The 18362-nt window shown below is 44.0% G+C and overlaps 1 protein-coding gene across 17 annotated transcripts in view; it reads right to left on the bottom strand.

Moving 5' to 3' along the window:
- The window catches only part of PLEKHA7 (pleckstrin homology domain containing A7), a 191821-nt gene that overhangs the window by 66442 nt on the left and 107017 nt on the right, over nucleotides 1–18362 (bottom strand). For 12 of the 17 annotated variants that reach the window (XR_005650403.1, XM_039851504.1, XM_039851501.1 and 9 more), the window contains 2 exons: nucleotides 14861–14944; nucleotides 459–570 (listed from right to left, as the gene is read on the bottom strand). Coding sequence is in view for 16 of the 17 variants with exons in the window: in XM_039851504.1 (XP_039707438.1) it covers nucleotides 459–570; nucleotides 14861–14944 (196 nt within the window). In the remaining variant the exon portion in view is untranslated. Of the gene's footprint in view, nucleotides 1–458; nucleotides 571–1329; nucleotides 1526–11162; nucleotides 11200–12635; nucleotides 12857–14860; nucleotides 14945–15133; nucleotides 15306–18362 lie in introns of those variants that run through there. The other 5 variants (XM_039851516.1, XM_039851515.1, XM_039851512.1 and 2 more) reach the window with 5 other exon arrangements.

Below are 18362 nucleotides of genomic sequence, written 5' to 3'. Positions count from 1 at the left end.
TAATTCACCCCTCCTATCTGGGTTCAGTCCTCTGCAGTCTCCCCTTTTCTACAATGGTTGTTCTTTTACCTGCTCCTCAGTCAGTGCTCCCATATCTTGGGGACAGAAACCTCTGGGCCCTTTTCAAGCACACCCTTCCTAGGGCCCATCTACCACAAATCTAACACACACGTGTTAGGCTGCCTCTAACACACACGTGGCCTTTCCAAGACATGTCTGGGAAATGAAGAATGCATCCAAGGACTTAAATATCAGTCTTGGTTCTGTCAGCAATCACCTATTTTCTTAGACAAGTGACATAACCCCAATCAGCCTCAATTTCCCAAGCTATCATTTGAGAAGAAGACTTATATGTCTCCCTCACAAAACTATGGTGCAGGTCAAATGGGCCTCTGGTTACGAAGGGGCTTGCCAAATATAAAAGAGGAGAAGGAAGGAACGAGTGGCCAGAAGCTCACCTTCGGGCCGGGCTTGGCCTCTACAGTGGATGTGGTCCCAGTCGTGGACGTTTCACTGACCATGCTGGATGGTCTTTGGTTTCTCTCTTGCTTCGACATATGTGGATTTGGCCTGTGAGGAGACAGGAGAGAATCCAGTCAGTAAGTGCCAGGCTGCAGCAGGAAATGGAATCTGAGATTTAGAACTGGTTGATGGGCCATAGACAACCTACGACCCACCTTTTGGAGAACACCTGACTCCAGACAACAGCCAGGGGGCCACGATGCCCAGCCTATCTATGTGCTTCAGGAAATCAAGAGGATGATAGGTGGGCACATCTCCAAAGCCTGACAACCCACAAAGGGACTAAGGCAGTCATCCCTGACTGCTGTCCTAAGGTCTCTACAGTTACTCTCTTACTCACATATCTGTGGCAATTGCCCCATCAGATGGGCACACACAGTCACACACCACTCTTCAAGCAACAGTAATTCATAGCCTTTACACACACCTCCATTTCCCTGGCTCCCAAAAGAAGCTGTTATAATTAGTATAGAAATCACTTGTGTGCATATCCACACCCCCCAGATACACACAGAGAATCGCTTACATAAACGTCAGTAGGGCTTGCCTCCCAAAATAGAATACTCAACAAAGAGTCCTATTCTGGGAACACTCCATTTGCCCCAAAATAGAGCCATCGGAGATATTAACCCTTTGCGCCATGCCCAGAGAGTAGGAAAAACTGAAGCGTACTTGGGTCCCCACTGAGGAACCCCTCAGTTCATCCATCAGCTTCCCACTGAGAACCTCCACCTGCCCTAGGAGGTACAGCACTTTGGGAACATCTTGGTCCGATACTCACAAGACACCACAGAGAACCCTTCTCACCTGCCTCCACAGAGCCCCAACATTTGCCAGTCTTTCAAAGCAGCAGTGGTGGCAAATGCCTCCACACAAATTCAACACTATCCTTGAATGGCTTGACGTTGACTCTCAGACTCTGCTAACTCCAGGATCAGTGAGCCTTCCTCAAAGTAGAAGTCCCAGGATATGTCTGAGTTTTGTCCACTGCTCTGAGAGACAATAAGATCCAGGCAGCTGCAGTAAACTGGGGCTCTCTGCCGGAGGAGCGGAGAAAATCTGATCTGGAGGCCTAGCCTGGACCCCGAGGAGATGGAGAGAGAAGACCCGGGCACGACACAGCTGAGGAAGAAGCACTCTGAAGTCCTTTCGCCACTCTCACTTTGACAGAGGTGCTACGAGGAAAAATCTTAGTTTCCACCTTGGAGATAAGATGCACTGCTTCTTTCAAAACCACTGCTGCACAAAGGATAAGTGATCCTTCTCGTGCCCAAGCCAGAGCCCTGACACCCTGCACCGTTAGGGAAGTTCTGCACAGGAGGACCACTGCAGCAAGCACCAGCTCTCCAAGCGGCTGGCCCTGCCAGATGCTTGGCAGCTGGAGGTGCAAGTCCCTCCAGGCAAAAAGATCACTGGCTCCTTATCAGCTCAGGCACTCACTCTGGATTCCCCGCCCCAGCCTCCATCCCAGCCAGGCTTTTGTTATGCTCCCCACTCAGAGAATGTCACCACACTCAGCCGCTCAGTGTTGGCAGAGGCTCTGTGCAGCACAGAGATAATCGCCAACTGGGGGTGGAAAGGAGCTCTGAGAGGCTGCCTTGTCCAGGCCCTGCCTCCAGGCAGAACTATGCCCCAAACGTCTTCCTGGAACCTAGTCTTGCCTGACTTTTCAGATTTCCAAGGTTTGAGACAAGGAAGAAGTATATTCAGGTCATATTAGTATGGCAGCTGTATCTCTAAGCAAAAACTCAGGACAAGAAGTCCGATAATAAAAAAAGTTTGTTTGGGATTTTACCAACTTTAATTCACTCTCATTTAAGATAACCAACAGAGATAGAGGCTCTGCTCATCCCTCTGGTGACCAAATCAAAGTTGTGATGGAAACAAGGAACAGCAGCAAAGAAAAATCGCCTGGGATGAATAAGCCATATAACTAGAGAGAAATCCAAGAAATCACCCTGCCACGGCAGAAGGTAGGATGGTGCGAGGATGTGGGGCTGCCAGGTCTTGAGCGGCAGACGCCTCTTAAAGGGGCCACGTCCACAAGCAGATTTTCACAGTGACAGACCTGCTCACGCTGAGCACCAGTGCCGATTAGGCTGCGCAGAGAGGGCACCAGGGACTTATAGGGAGACACTGTCAGAGTGAGAGCCTGGCCTAGACTCGCTTTCAACAGAAGTCTCAGGGGTATCCATTGTTCCCTGTTGAGCCCTCCCCACTACCAGTGTGCCGGACACAGTGCCACCATAGCCGTGAGGTCATCAAACTGGATAACAGAGGTCGCTCCACCCAGAGTATTCTCTGAAACCCCGCCTCCCCCAACTCTTGGCCTCACCCAACCCACATCCAGGTGTATTCTCAGCAACTCAGGTGCTCCTTGCTAAGACTCACAATGGAGGAAGCAGCTGGCCTCGGTTTCTGGTGTGGCCTTTTGAGGCAACTGTAAGCACGGCATCTGTAGATTGCTTGCTGAATCTTAATAGGTGGCCCCGGAGAGGTAGAGGCTTGGGTTAAGTTGGGCCTGCAGCTGAACCCCTCTCAGGACTGTGCCACTGGACACCTACTTCACAAATCCATGCTAATAAGACCGGGAGACTTAGAAGCTTTGCTTAGTACATAGAAACAGACACGGAAAGGCAGCCAAAATGGGAAGACAAAGAAGCAGAAACCATATGACAGAACATAACAGAGATCCAGATATAATGGAGTCAAGTAATCTAACAGATGCAGAGTTCAAAACACTAGCTATAAAGATGCTCAATGAACTTTTGAGAAGTGTAGAGAACTCCAACAGAGAGATAAAAGTGGAAATGGGAATTATAAAAGGGAACAAGTATGAAATGGAGAACACATCTGAGATGAGAAGTATATTAAATGGAATAAACAAAGGAATAAACAAAGTGAATAAAGAAAAGGATCAAATACCTTATCTAAAGGAAGGGAAAGCCAAGGACACGCAATCAGAATGGCAAGAGATAAGATGCCAAGACTATAAAAATAACTTAAGGAGGATATGGGACACTATTAAGGCTCCAAATATCCGTCTGATTGGCGTAACTGAAAAAAAAATCAAGATGTTGAACAGCTGTTTGAAGTAATAATGATGGAAAACTTCCCTAACCTGGTGAAGGAAATGGATATAAAACCCCAGGAAGCTCAGAGAATTCCAAAAATCAGGGATCCAAAGAGACCTACACCAAGACACATCATAATTAAAATGCCAAAGGTTAAATACAAAGAAAAAATACTAAAAGCAGTAAGAGAAAAAACAGATAGTTATTTATAAGTGAACATCCATAAGACTAGCAGCTGATTTCTCAAAAGAAACTATGCAGGACAGAAGGGCCTGGCAAAAAATATTCGACAGGATGAAGACCCAGGATCTACAACCAAGAATAATTTATCCAGCAAAGCTATCATTTAGAGTTGAAGGACAGATAAAGAGCTTCCCAAATAAAAATAAGCTAAAGGAATTCATCACCACCAAGCCAGTATTACAGGAAATGTTGGAGGGACTTCTTTAATAAGAAAAAACGTGTATCAAAAACAGGAAAAAAGAATGATTAACAACTACATTCCTATCAATAGGTACCTTAAATGGAAAAGATTTAAGTGCTCCAATCAAGGGATGGAGTGGCTGAAAGGATAAGAAAACAAGACCCTCGCATATGAAAAGAAAGGGGATGGAAAAGATATTGAAGGTATTTAAGTCAGACAGAGAAAGATAAACACTGTATGATTTCACTTATATGTAGAATCTAAGGAATAAAAAGAACTAATCAAAAACAGACTCACAAATATAATGGGCAATTTGGTGATGGACAGAGGGGAGGGGAGTTTGGGGGGCTGGGATAATGGGCTGAAGGGTTAAAGAAGTACAAATTAGTAGCTGATGGATGGTCACAGGGATGGGGAGCACGGCATAGGGAATGCAGTTAGCATTAATATGTTGGCTAGGTGGAGGGTCCAGGGAGGGAGGGAACAATTGGGGGGATCATTTTATGAACTATATAGATATCTAACCAATGTACTATATACTTGAAACTAATTAAAATAAAAAAAATTAAAAGAAAAGATAACCAATAGAGGCTTATTACAGAATATTTGATAAATCTGGGGGGGAAAAGCTGAAAGAAAAAAAAAATCACCATAGTCTCACTTTCCAAGGGAAAATCATTTGAATGCTTCGTATATTGGCTTTTGGGGGGGGCGGTGCTTTGCTGTTTAATAATTGCGATCATACCATGTTTATGATTTTGCATCTTGATTTTTAAAAACTTACTATAAACATTTTCTCCATTCTTTTAAACTCATCCACATCGTTTTAAATGATCGCATCACATTACATCAACTAGAAGTGCCATTCCTCCTCTGTGTGACAAAGATTCTCTGGATTTGTGATTGATTAAGGAAATCCAGGAGAGGTGGCCACTTCTGCCTTTTCTGTACCTTACAATCTTCAGCTCTAATTTTAATCTTTGCCTGCATTCTAACCCATGTCTCCTCCTTACACTAAGGAAGCTCCTCTGGCCAACAGTACAGGAAGAAAGATGCAGGCTTGAGTGAGTGAAGAAAGAGTACAACCACCACCTCGGGTGTCAGCTGCGAACATATTTCAGCTGGAAAAGGAATGACTGTGAACCCAACTTTGAACGTTAGTGAGGGATAGTGGGTGCTGGGGCAGAGGAGGAAAAAACACATAAAGACAACCCCATTCTTCATGAATACACAGACCTGCGCTAAGCCACACCCAGAGAAAGCTGGCTTCTTAGGAGATATGACTGAAGTTCAAACCAAATTTGGTCCCCGGGGAGGGGACCATGTTTTCTCTACAACCAGGGAGCATATCTTCGCTGGGGCACCCCATGGGCAGGGACAGCTCCCAATGAAGCAACAAACTCAACCATTACCTGGTAGTCCCTGATCTGGCTCTTTGAAAGAACACACACCACTCCCCACTCAGTTCAGTAACAAGCTCTGTCTTCAGAGGATTTTCCTATGAAGCTCTTCAATGTGGGTAATGATCTGGTAGGTCCTCCAAGAGTAAATATGACTTTTGGAAATAACCAGAAATTATCCAGAATGACAACTAATAAAAAATAAAAAAGGTGGTCATGCTTTGAACTCCAAATGAACATATACAAAGTCTCAAAAACTATTTTTTCACTTGGCTGAAAAGCTGGTGGATGGAAACTTCTAGAAGTTGTTTACCACATTGTTTTATGCAATGAGAACAGCTGTGGTACATGTGTGTAGCCTCCTGAAGAGACAATACTGAAAGGGTCCTCACTCACTCACTTGGATGTGGGCATTCTGGTACATTTGCTTTAGTCAGTCACATCTTAGGGCGTGTCCCCACTTTAGAGCCTGCTGGAGCAGACACCGATTTGTCCTCAACTCCTCCAACAGAGGTCTGCTCCTAACAGGTTTCACCCAGGAACCCCCTCACCCCTCCTTCAGCATGTGGCCCTGAGGTGAGTAGCTGTAAAGATGGTTCTGTTCCCAAAAGCCTGCCTTCGGGCACATGAGTCACACAGATCCCCGGAGAGGAGACCAAAACCCTGCATATGCTATGGGAAGGCAGACGCTCAACGTCATTAAATAAAATCTTTAATGTAGAAGCCTGTTTGCCAGGTTTCTGTGCTATCTGGATTCCCAAAGCACAGTGGGATGATTTGAACAAAGACTTCTCTTTCCTTGACTTGGGCTACATGAATGCTGATCATTTTGCTGGAAGGGTGTGGGCTGAAGCTCAAAACAGTGAGCTAGAGTTTTAACTCAACTGCCTCCCATCTGAAAGGAACAAAAGAAGTTAGGACCAGACAAAAATTAGTCTAGAGAAGCTCAACAAGAAAATGACTTCATTCTACTTTCGACTTCCTCAAGGATGTGTCAGGTGAGGCTGGGCAGGAAGTTACTTTCTCAGTCCCTCAATTTCCTTGTCTATAAAAGAAGCTCCTTCTGTTTCCTACATATCCAGGAGCATATGCATATAATTATAACAGATGTAGTAATAAAGGGAGGTTATAATTCAGAAGGCATTCTTTCCGTCGGGTGTGAATTTAGGTGAGTTTGGGTAATGGGGTCCTCAGCTGCCTCTCAGTCAACATGTTGAACAGGAGCAGACTGAAGTGGAATCACAGCAAGACCCCTCCCTACACTTACTGCCATCACAACAGGTAGGTCACCAACCTAAGCACCGCCAACCCTTAGGGACAGGTACAGAAGGTCAAGCAAGCAGAAGGACTGGACCGGACTTGTCCAGCACCGCCCACGTACCCGGCACTTTGCCTGCATTATCTCACTTAACTCTGTATAGTCAGTTTACCATCTCCATTTTATACATGAGGAAATCGAGGCTCAGAGAAATTAATGACTTGCCCAAGACAGAAGCTGGACTCCGAAAACCTGGGCTTTGCCACAGAAACACCATTCCACGGCAAGTCCTAAAATCTGACAGAAGCAAGCTTTTGCTCTTCTCGGCCCCAAGGCTAACCCCCAAACCAAGAGGATCCTGGGGTGCTGGAAAGACCATGAGCCCAGAATGACTGGGTCCCAACAAAGCTCTGCAGCTATTGAGCCCTCTACCCCTCACATCACTCCTCTGGGCCTCAGCTTCCATTCTTGCAAAATGGGATGAAAACTCTTCTCTCAAGGTGGTTGTGTGGATTGAAATAACGCTTTGAAAACCATGGAGCACTGCACTAAATGAAAAGCACCATTTGTGACTGTTACCAGTGGAGACCCCAGAATTTAAATCTCAGGTACATTTTACTTTTAGTTCTAAGGCACTTCTCTCCAGAAAGCTCAAGATGCCAAACAATTAACTTCTAAACAATATTCATTTCTATAAACACCATATCTGGGGCTTCTTTAAAGCAGAGTAACCCTGTGGCTGGGGGACGGGACACCAATTCTTTCCCCAGGAGAACAACAATGTTGAGAGTCTTCGAGGCTAGGATAGGAGGTTAGAAAGTTCGGAGGATCAGAAATCTCTTACTGAGAAGATATCATTAGATGACACTTGTATCCCATTAATTCCTGGGAAAATCGGCCCCCAATTTCATGCTGTGTCCTCAAGGATCCTACACAGATAACTCAGCTAAAATTATTGCTACAAAAGGAGGGCTGCATGAGAAGAGGCACATTCACAAACAACCAGCAAAAATTTTAAGGCGCTTACACCCACCACTTAAGGGGTTTGGGAAAAGCAAGGCACAATAAAAAGAATAAAAGATGGTTCTTGTCCCAAACAGGCAGACACCTCCACACTCCTCTCTTCCCGGAGAAAGAGACACACACAGACAGACCGCCAACGCTCACTGTACCCTCCCAACACCCTGGGGGAGGCTGTCTGACACAGGTTTTCATTCAGCAACTATGGTCTCATTACTCAACTATGGCTTTCTGTATTCTTTCCCCTTCCCCCACAACTCCTCTCTCGAACATAGGCTCCATTTCCTCACTCCACCCACCCCACCTTGGGAGCTGGAAACCAGCCCAAAGAACACCCCTCTCCTGGCATGAAAATAACCCAGTGAGCCTCATGGGCTTCCCTCCCGCACCCCCAAACCCAAGCACTGCCCTGAATTTGGCCTGAGTCCTGCTCTGCCAAATGACCCTGGGCCAGTCTCTTCTGCTGTCCAGGCTTCTATCTGCTGGGGGAGAACCCGACCCTGACCTCGACTGTTCCTCCCCTCTCTGCTTTGCTGTTTCAGAGATGCTACAATTCTAACCTGAGCCTTCAGTGAGCACTCTCCTAGCCTATCTGCTCCTCCTGGCTTACTGGGGCAGCTACTTCTCTCCTTAGGAAAATAGCCTTTTCTAGTAGAGATCTGGGCACTTCCCAGACCAGGGGGAGGTAAAGGACAAGGGAAGTCACAGGAAGAAACGAAATGACAATTTGCAAGCAGCAGCTTCCCTTCCACACAGAGCAAAGCCACCACTGCAGCATTTTCACCCAGCGCAGAAAGAGCTGGAGACGCAGTGGCTGTGTGGCAATGACTGCATCCCCAGTGCCAATGCCCTTCGCAACATCGACAGCCAAGCCAATACCCAGGTGTCTGAATGAACGAAACACTATCACCACCTCTTCCCCTACCTGTGACTGTCACAAACGCCATCTCCTAGACCAAGAAGGAAAACTGAACAATCCAAGTTTCGGTATCTGCTTGCCAGGTGTTTCCATTTTTCTTCATTTTTTTAATGTTGCCATGGCAACCAAATGCAACAGGCAAAGCTAGCCTAAGACTGTCAGTCTGGAGAGACAAGGTACTGGCTATACAGTTGCCGAGAGCAACACATCGGCCTCACAGCCCAGGGCTCAGCAGATGAGCAACAGGACAAATTCCTCTGAGCTCTGAGTTGTGCACCCCCATCCCTATTCTGTGCTTTTAATGTCTCACGATCAGCTTTTACCAATTTGCAACTGCAGGAGGAAAGGGAGACAGCCATCTCCTAGCAGGAGATACCCCACCGCAAGGCCCATAATCAGCACACACCTTGGAGAGGCCTATCCTGAAGCCTGCAAAATGAAGCCCCAAAGAGTTCAAAGGAAAGGAAAGGTCATTCTTACCTTTGGCAAGGTAATATCTTAAGTGTTATCCTCCAAATACCACTCATAACATTCCAGGCAATTCCGACTTGTAGTTCTTTTCCAAACAATCCAATGAGAAAACAGAGGGCTGCTCAGACCCCATGGGAAGGAATAAGCTAAACTAGCTAGGATGCCAGGACAAGCAGGCCAGGGTCCTTTCCCTGTTAGGAAACTCCAAGGCAATCCTGGGAGCCTTGTAGCTGGCTTCTGAGCATCAAGCTTCTGAACTTCCAGAGCACGTACTCTCTCTCAACTAGGCCCCACCTCAACATCAAATGCTTGACAGAGCCTAGGGATCAATGTACACAGCCTGCTGTCAGTCAGCTGCCAGCATCGAGGCTCTGGAATGCTTCTCTCCTCTCTCTGAGAGCTGCAGAGGCGTTTGTCAGAGGCTTCCTGGGCAGACCAGCACTGAAGAGAAAATGCTCCTATGCAGAGCACCAACCATGAAAACCACAGCCTGGCAGTTCCATGTGCCCAGGCTTACCCCTTCAGAAGGGCTCCTGTGTGTGGCCCTTTAAGCCACAAAGGGCAACCACAAGTTTCCAACTTAAGAAAATCACTGAGAATGAGGAAAGAAGCTTAAGAAGAGGAGCCCAAATGATCCAATCACTAGAAATGAGGCCTCGTAAAAAGGCTTGAGAACATTTTCTGGAGAAAAGACTACCAAGGAGGCTTGGCGTCTTTCAAGCAAGGGTACAGTTATTAGATCAAATACAATTACAATTAAAATCTCTAAGCAGCAGCAGCCTACTTAGTTAGCACATTAACACCAGAGTACAGCCAAGGAAGGGGACTGTCTCTTAAAGACCACGGAAATGAGGCAGTATGTGTAGTGGTTAGAAGCACAGCATCTGGGGCTAGACTACCTGGATTCAAGTCCTAACTCTGTCACTTACTGTGAGACTTCTGGCAAGACTCTTAACTTCTCTGTGCCTCGGTATCCATGATAATAATGATATCGTCCTCACACATCTGTTATAAAAATGAAATTCCTATACATAAAGCACTTACAAAAGTATCTAATAATACATAGTAAGGGCTCTAAGTGTTAGCTATAATAATAAGATTATTATTAATGGAAAAGCCAACTCTAGGAGGTAGATTACTTCATTTAATGTTAATGATGAAATTCTAGATCCTGAAACAAGGGATGCTGGAAAATCTCTTTCCTAGAAAGTTGTGGACTGAGCTAAAATTTGCCTGTCTACAACTTTTACTCATTGATCTGATGCCTGCCTTTGGCAGCCATGTAATACATGCACCTCACTTCTACTGCCAGCCGTCCTTGAAGGCTTATAGCCCATCCTCCATCTTCTCTCCTGCAGACTAAACATGCTAGGTCACAGGATAGGGTTTCCAGCCCCTTCACACCATAACGGTCCCCTTTCTCAGGAAAATCTTAATTGTTCAACATCCCTGGGTATTAAATTGCTCAAATTTAGTATCTGGATCACAGTGTTTGAGGCTTGATATGTCATTTTGTGCTCCATAAACTTGAAATGAAGTAGTCCACAAAAATCATGGTATACCTGAACTATTCTCCCCCTTTCTGTATACACTGCACTTTTACTGATGTAGCCTGAGCTCATATTAGCTCCTCCATCAGGGCTTTCCACATGCCTGTTGGCTTGGTTGTACATGGGTGTCCCCTGGGAGACAAGGCTGCAGGACCCACTGACTGATACCCACCCGCCTTGGGGGTTCTGACAAAGGACTAGGTAGCATAACAGAAAAGATGAAATGAGAAAGCAAACACTCTATGCAGCAAAAGAAGCTTGTCAGTGACAGACTTGAAAGGTCCTGCTTCCTTTAATAAATCTGGACTGTGGGTTATTAAGTATAGTCATTAATGCTGACCAATAAATATTTTGAATTCTCTTCTGAGGTGGATGGTAGAAAGGCACTTCCCTGCTCCCGTGAAGTTAGAAGTGGTCATACGGCTTGTTTTAGCCAATGCGATGTGAGTGAGAGCCAGTGGCACAGTTCAAAGTTCCCATTTTCTTGCTTTTGGCAATCATGGAAGCACAGAGATGGAGCCTACCTCAGTACAGATGACAGAGCAGAATCCCTTAGGTGACCTGTGATGGATATGGAAAGTGAGAAATAAACCTTGTTTTAAGTCACTGAGATTTTGTTTCATGTTGTTACCACAACAACAGACCCTAGCCAATCCTGACTGATTCTGTATTACTGACATAGAAACTAGAATACTCAGAGCTTATATCCTCTGGATCCACCAGATTATAGCTTTCACATTATTTCTCTTTACCATGCTTCTAATCTGTAAGATGGGAAACTATCTTTTGGTGGGTATGCACCTATTACACTAAGCCACTTAATTTACCCCCACCTGCCATCAGTAAGGGAGATGTGTTATCTCTTCACATTAGTAATGCTCTAAGGAAGTCACCATGGAGACCATTTTTTTCTTCCCAAAGGAGAAGAAACCCAAGATTATTTGTCTAAAATCTATCTAAGATCATCACTGCAGCCTGGAGAATGATGAATATCCGGAGGAAACTTAAGAATGAATGGAAGAATCTGGGAATAATTTAGGAGGAATGGGAACAGTAAGTTGTCTAAATTTGTGGTTCTCTAACTTTTACCTGAATCAGAATCACCTAAAGGTTTGTTAAAACACAAGTTACGTAGGGTCCTACCTCCAGTCTCTGACTGTAGGTCTGGGGTAGGCTCAAGAATTTGCACCTCTAGCAGGTTCCTGGATCATGCTAGCACAGAGACTGTACTTTGAGAGCCACTGCACTAGAAGGATTCGCTCCAAAAAACTGGGGTGAAGGCTCTGGCAAGGGGAGTCAACGTGGCCTTAACAGACCCTCTTTGGAGTCCGTTCTCCTTTTCCCTCCCAACACAACGTGAAAGCTGATACGTGAAGGACAAAAATGATCATCTTGGCCTTTTCTCTTTACCTCATAACATACTAAACAAAAATCAGTTCCTCTTTACAAGATGATAACAGTATTCTTTATTCACTGGCATATTTTAAAAAAAAAAAAAAGTTTCCGTGAGGGGTCATCATGCCTCACTCACCTCCCAGATGTCCAGTTAGAGGTAAATCCAAGTGTATTCCAGGAGGAAGCCGTTCAGATAACTGGCTGCAGCCTTCCTAGCATTATCTCCACACTCCCCTTCCCAAACCTCCACTACACATGTCTTCTTGCCCTCTGACCCCAAGGCTGGTCACACTTCCCACAGCTGTGAACAACACTCACACACATGCACACTTATCCTCGCTTATCTAAATCCTCCCCCTTCCTCCAGTTTAGGGCCAGACACTTCAAGAAAGTGTTCTTTCTCTTTCATCCCCATCACAGCCAATCAGTCACTAAGTCCTGTCAATTTTACCTCCCTAGTATCTCCAGAATCCATCTGGTGCTCTTCATTTTTCACTCTAACTCAACTGGTATAGATCCTCCATGCTCTACCCTCCCTGGCCTCAAGGTCTTTGCCCAGGTTGTTCACCTTGACTAGACAGGTCTCAAATTAAACAACATACCTTCCCAAGATGAGCAGGCCTTCCATGATCCCTAAGCCAGGTTAGAATCCTCTTTTATCAATTCCCATTGAACCTTTTGTTTCCTCTGTCATAAACACTAATTGCACTTGTGATCTATTTAATTATCTACCTTCCCTATTCAACTGTAAACTCTTCACAGACAGGACCACATTTTTCTTACTTGCTGCTCTAACTGCAGAGTGTGGCACTGCCTCTGACATGATGTAGACATTTACTAAGTATTTAATGAGTAAGTGCAGCAATCAGTTCATAGGAATCTTCCCTTTCTCTCCAAGCTTAAAGCGCATTCTGCTTCCAAGGAATTTCTGGCCAAATAGTTGCACCCACCTCCTAAGACAAGCAAGCATTCCTTATGACACCCAGGAAATGGAATCTAGAGGGAAATAGTGACCCTTAAAAAGAAGGAATATTTTTTTCCTTAAAGACTGGATGCAATTAAGATTTACTACAGAGATTATTTTAGTAGAATAAAAAAGGTTACAGTTCTCAGAAGTGGTCAGGGGACAAAGTCTTCTGTTAACAATGAGGAAAAGGAAGTGTGTGTGATAGCTGTTCAGTGATAAAAAGCCTGCATTTTTCTAGAAGCTCTTATTAAAGTGGGTAACTTCCCAAGTTAAGTATTTTGATGGATTTCCCCATCCAGACCTTTAGTAATGATTGGGGCCCATGTCTCCAGGATGCCTAAGAAAGGAGGCTGAACTCAGTGACCTCCCAAGAGTTTCTGACCTTTAGGATCCTATAAACAAATTCATTCCAAGCTGGAATGTGGAGAATCCACATTCTGGCTCTGTTTTTACACAGCAGTTCTTTCTTGACGTAGGAGACAAGATAGCCTACTCTCTCTCTAACAGTATTAATGCTTTCAAAGTCAGATCCCCAACTCCACAGTCTGGCCATCGTGTCCCATAGGTCACCAGCATCAAAATAATTTAACAGGCAGCCTCTGACTAGGACAAGGGTTAGACCTGACTAAAGGGATCACGTTGGGATGACATCCTGGCTTCTAGCTATGTAACTTTGGGCAAGTGACTACTTTGAGTCTCTAAAAATGGTGATGATGACCTACCTCTCAGGATCATTGTAGTAAGTGAGCTATGCTTGTAAAATCCCCAGCACAGAGTGAACATGCAAGGAATGTCAGTATTACTGTGATTATAGATTTCTAGTTTTAAAAGCTCTGTAAAATAATGTTTCTAAGCTGAAAATACTATAGAAATGAAATGTTTGGAATTTGCTTAAAAAGAATCTAGGGGGTGATGGGGAGGGTACAGATGAAATAAAATCAGCCATCTTTTGGACATTATTGAAGATGGGTGATGAATACATTGGATTCATTACAATATCTTTCTACTTTTGTATATGCTTGAAACGCTCCATAATAGAAAATTTAAAGGTGTAAGTACCTAGGGAGGGAAATACTATAAGAATATAAATACTGAAAATTTACTTAAGATCATATTTGGTCTAGGTGATTAAACAGAAGAAAAATGATTTGGAAAAAAAACTTAAAGCCAGCATCTCTATTAGTTTCTCAAACAGAATTGTTTTCTTCAAACAGAACTGTCTCACATGAGCAGAAGGGAACAGCCACTTGCACGTGTTTCTCTAACTTCATTTTCAGGAGAAGAATACATCCTGCTTGGGCTGTACATGCATTTTTAAGTAGACAGTCCTGGGTGGTAGAACCCGCCTCTGAGCACCCCAGAGGCTCTGCCGAAATGGCATCGAGGAGCAGGAAAGTTCCTGTGTTAAGTAAGAAAAGTAAGCAGAACGAACTCAAAATTTTCAGGGACAATAGGTGGCAAGGGTCTGCTCTTCTAAGCCCTGGCTTTGGACTCTTATGTGAGGCTTCCTTGAGAGGCTGGTTCAGCACGGTCTGAGGCTACATTTACAACATTTTCATACCAGATGAGTGTTATATGTCGCTTGAGGGGAAAGGGTTCATTCAGGGGAAAGTGAGCTTTTAAAGGGCTCTGACAACACCAATCACAGCACATACCCATATCATCTTCCCACTTCCATCTCTTCACAAAGAGAAGTCTAAAGATTGAAAGACAAAATGCTCGCTTTTTATCATGAATTAACCAACCCACTTCAAGCCCTTCTACCTAAGGGAAAAAAGAGTCCAACAAGCTTTGTTTTCAGTAAATGCCTTTAAGCTCCAAATCTCTGCCTGGAAAAGGAGAATATATAAAAGTACTTACTCTTCTTGAAGAATAAATTCGCTGTTTTCTGGAGAAAACTGCCCGCTCACGGGATGCCTGAACGCTGTGGTCTGCTGGTTATGGCTAAAGAGAAAGAAAGAGAGATAATGATGGAAAAGTCATATAAATGGAAAGGGTTACAGACACAATGACAGGTCAGTAATTTCTGAGGACTCCTGACTATCAGAGATTCCTCCCAAAATGAGAAAGTGGGCCTTTCTGCTGAGAGGCACTTATTTTGTCAGAACCCAGCTACATTTAAAAGTTAAGAACCTCCAGTTCGGGTGCCAAAGGCCATTTAAAACACAGGGATTTTAACTCTAGGGAAGTCTTGGCTCCAAGGCAACACTTCATCTTAGAGAGACATTCTATGAGGCACTGATTCCAACAAACTGAGCAAAAAGTTACTTTAAGATGGCACGAGCTAAAACAAGAATGAAGGAAAGCAGACGGCACTTTCAACAGCTTCCAAAATCCATGAACCAGGAAAAGAATTCTAAGAATTAACCACCCACCCAGAAAAATCTATCTTCTTAAAATTCTTCTCCCTACTACAAAATATCTTCAGTTCGGTGATGGGATATAAATATATGGGCATGTCTCTGCAACAAGACCTGCACAATTTCAACGCTGTGAGTTTCGATCACCCTTTTGAAGTTAGGAGGGATCAGCTTCCACGCCAAGCTGACAGACACAACCAAAGTGTGTAGGTGTTTTGTGTATTCACAAAGGCTGCCTGGTTCTTTGAAAGGAAGAGGAACTGGCTTTAAGGGCTGCTGGTTTCCTCCCTGAATAAGCTAACCTAACCTTCTTTTAAAAAGAATATGATTTATTTTAAAATGTTTTCTCCAATCACAAATCATATTCTTCTGAGCAATTTTAGAAAATAAGGTCATCCATGATCTCACCATCTAGAGATATACGTGGGTATCTTCTCCTTCCTAGCTTTTATTTCCTTCTATTTAAAAGAAATGTTGTGATTTTACTGTATTTAGAAATCTGTATCCTGCCTTTTTACATCATATTAACATAGAAAATTTCCTATGTCATTAAGAGTTTTGAAATAGCTGAATAATAGTCTCATCATATGGATATAACTTTTTTTCATATAACTGTTCAAAAAATATTTACTGGCCATCTGTATGCCAGACAGTGCTTTAGGTGCTGGACATACAGAGTGAACAAACAAGTCCTTATCCCACAGTGCTTATTACATTCTGGAAAGATTAAAATCCTTCTAATGCTGGACATTTTAGGTGTCCCCCCTCCACTATTATAATAAACACATCTTTGAGTACATGCTTCTTCTGCAATTCAAATTATTTCCTTGGGTTAAAGTCCCAGAGGTAAAATTACCTAATCAAAGGGCATGGTCATTATTTAAGGCTCCTAATACAGATGGTTAAAATGCTTTCACTGTCGGTCAATATATCATCTCAGTTTGGTAGTAAGATATTAGCCTCATCTCCAAATTGAGCACTGAGCCATCCCAGAGATTAATAGGTTTAAATGAGCACAGCAGAAAGGTTAAAAAAGAAAAAAAGCTCTAAACCTACAAAGTTTTTCATATTCTGCCTTGAGGCCTGGTTAGAGTATCCTGTGTTCTGATGTCTGGGGTTAGCTGGCACTGAGGTTAGAGCCCTCTGAATCCTAATAAGCCAAATGTGAAGCAGGCAGAGCCAGGCTGCTCCTTACCTCTGCAACTCTCTACCACCCCAGCACTCTCTCACTCCTCCCAACCACTGCCAGGCTCCAGACTACCAGCTCCTGGTTCCAAACAAGCCATTGGAATCCCCTGGTTCCAGACAAGCCATTGGAATCCTGTGACCTCATCTGGTAGGCAGCAGCCTGATGTTCTCCAAAATGGAATTAAGATATGAGCATCTAGAGAAGCAGGCCCCCTTAAGACCTGTTTCAGAAATCCTTGCACCATACTCAAGGGTTACACTTTATTTACACCCAGCTTCTTTGAGTGTCAGCTCCATTCACCAGAGAATTTGAAAACAAACTCTAATCTAAGATTGCCTCATATCCACCTGGAGAAAAAAAATGCTCCGCTCACAATGGGAATTACAATAAAGCAACACCACTATGTACTACCACCTCTCAAGGGTTCTCCAGACCACAAAGCCTTTTCTCACATCTTAGCTATTAACACCATCAACCCCCATTTTATGAATGGGGAAATGGCTCAGAGAAGTTAAGTGACTTGCTCAGGATAACTTTGTCAATAAGTGAAAAGAGTGAGACACGAATCCAGGTCTGCTATTTCTAAATTTGATGCCCTCTGCATGATAACCTGCTGTCCCCTTCCCTTAGGAATCTGTGAGGCTGGCAGTTTCCTGGCCATGATCAGGAATCCCTAAGATGAGCCATCAGGTAAACAGCATCATCCACTGCTACTACCTCTTCCTTCCTACTTCCCTCCTTCCCCTTGTGCCCAGGGCCAAAGTTCTGAATGACAGCGTCAGTGTGGCACTCAAAAGCCCCCAAACAGCTTTGGTCTTATCACAAGATCAGCTGGATGAATCTCTGGTAAATACAGGCAAAGAGCAAATCAGGTAAATGCTTGGAGCAGAAACAGCAACCATTTCATACACACTGCACAACCTTAATAGCAGATCCTGGGCTCCCCACATCCGACCTGAACCAGCTTAAATAAGCCCAGAGTCTTGGGTATATAAATCTCAAGCTGGATGGTATATGCACTAGAATGTGTTTTACATGTTAACATTAGAAAGAAGATTGTTTTTAAAGGTGGACGAAAAAACAACTGTCATTTCATCAGACCTAGAGGCAGCTCCCCAACCCTTCTTTCCTAATACGGATGCTGTCCATTTTGCCAAAAAAGTTACCACAGCATTATCACCACCATTTCCTGCGTTTACATGAAGCCTTAGGTGTGGTCACATTCATCATCGTATCTGACCCTCTCAAGTAACCTCTGAGTTAGGCAGGCAGATATTGTTATCCCTATGTTACAAAAAAGGAAACTGAGACTCCGAGTTATGGGATGTTATGGGAATATTCAATTTAAAAAACAGAAGGGAGCGACTTATATATTGAAGAAAGAGATGAACCAGACAAATGACTCTGGAATACTGAGGTCTTAAAATTTAATCATTTCTGATCAAACTCGCCCAGCTAACTAATGGCAAAGCTTTTGGTTCAGCTCTTTTTGAACAAAAGAAGAGTTAGGTCCTTGGGCTATTTCATTTCATTCAACCTTCCCAAATACCCAGTCCAGCAGGCTGTGTTTCATCACACCAGGCCACAGGTGAGGAAAGTGAGGCCCAGAAAGAGTAGATGACTTGCTCACAATGACAGTCAACTCATGTGTTCCTGTACATCACCCTTCCGGTCTCTTTCTCCTAGTCCAGGCTCACCTTGCCAAATGAAAGCTGCCTATTAAATGCTGGATCCCCACACCTATTTGAGATTCCAAATCCTCTGACTTTACCTGTTGTGCCCTGAACCCTTAGCCCCAAAAGCCTCCAACCTG

The sequence above is a fragment of the Pteropus medius genome, unplaced genomic scaffold (assembly GCF_902729225.1).
Source record: "Pteropus medius unplaced genomic scaffold, Ma_sr-lr_union100, whole genome shotgun sequence".
NCBI classification, from domain to species: domain Eukaryota; kingdom Metazoa; phylum Chordata; class Mammalia; order Chiroptera; family Pteropodidae; genus Pteropus; species Pteropus medius.
Note: the sequence above shows the minus strand (reverse complement) of the source record. Positions and strands in the feature narration are given on the sequence as shown.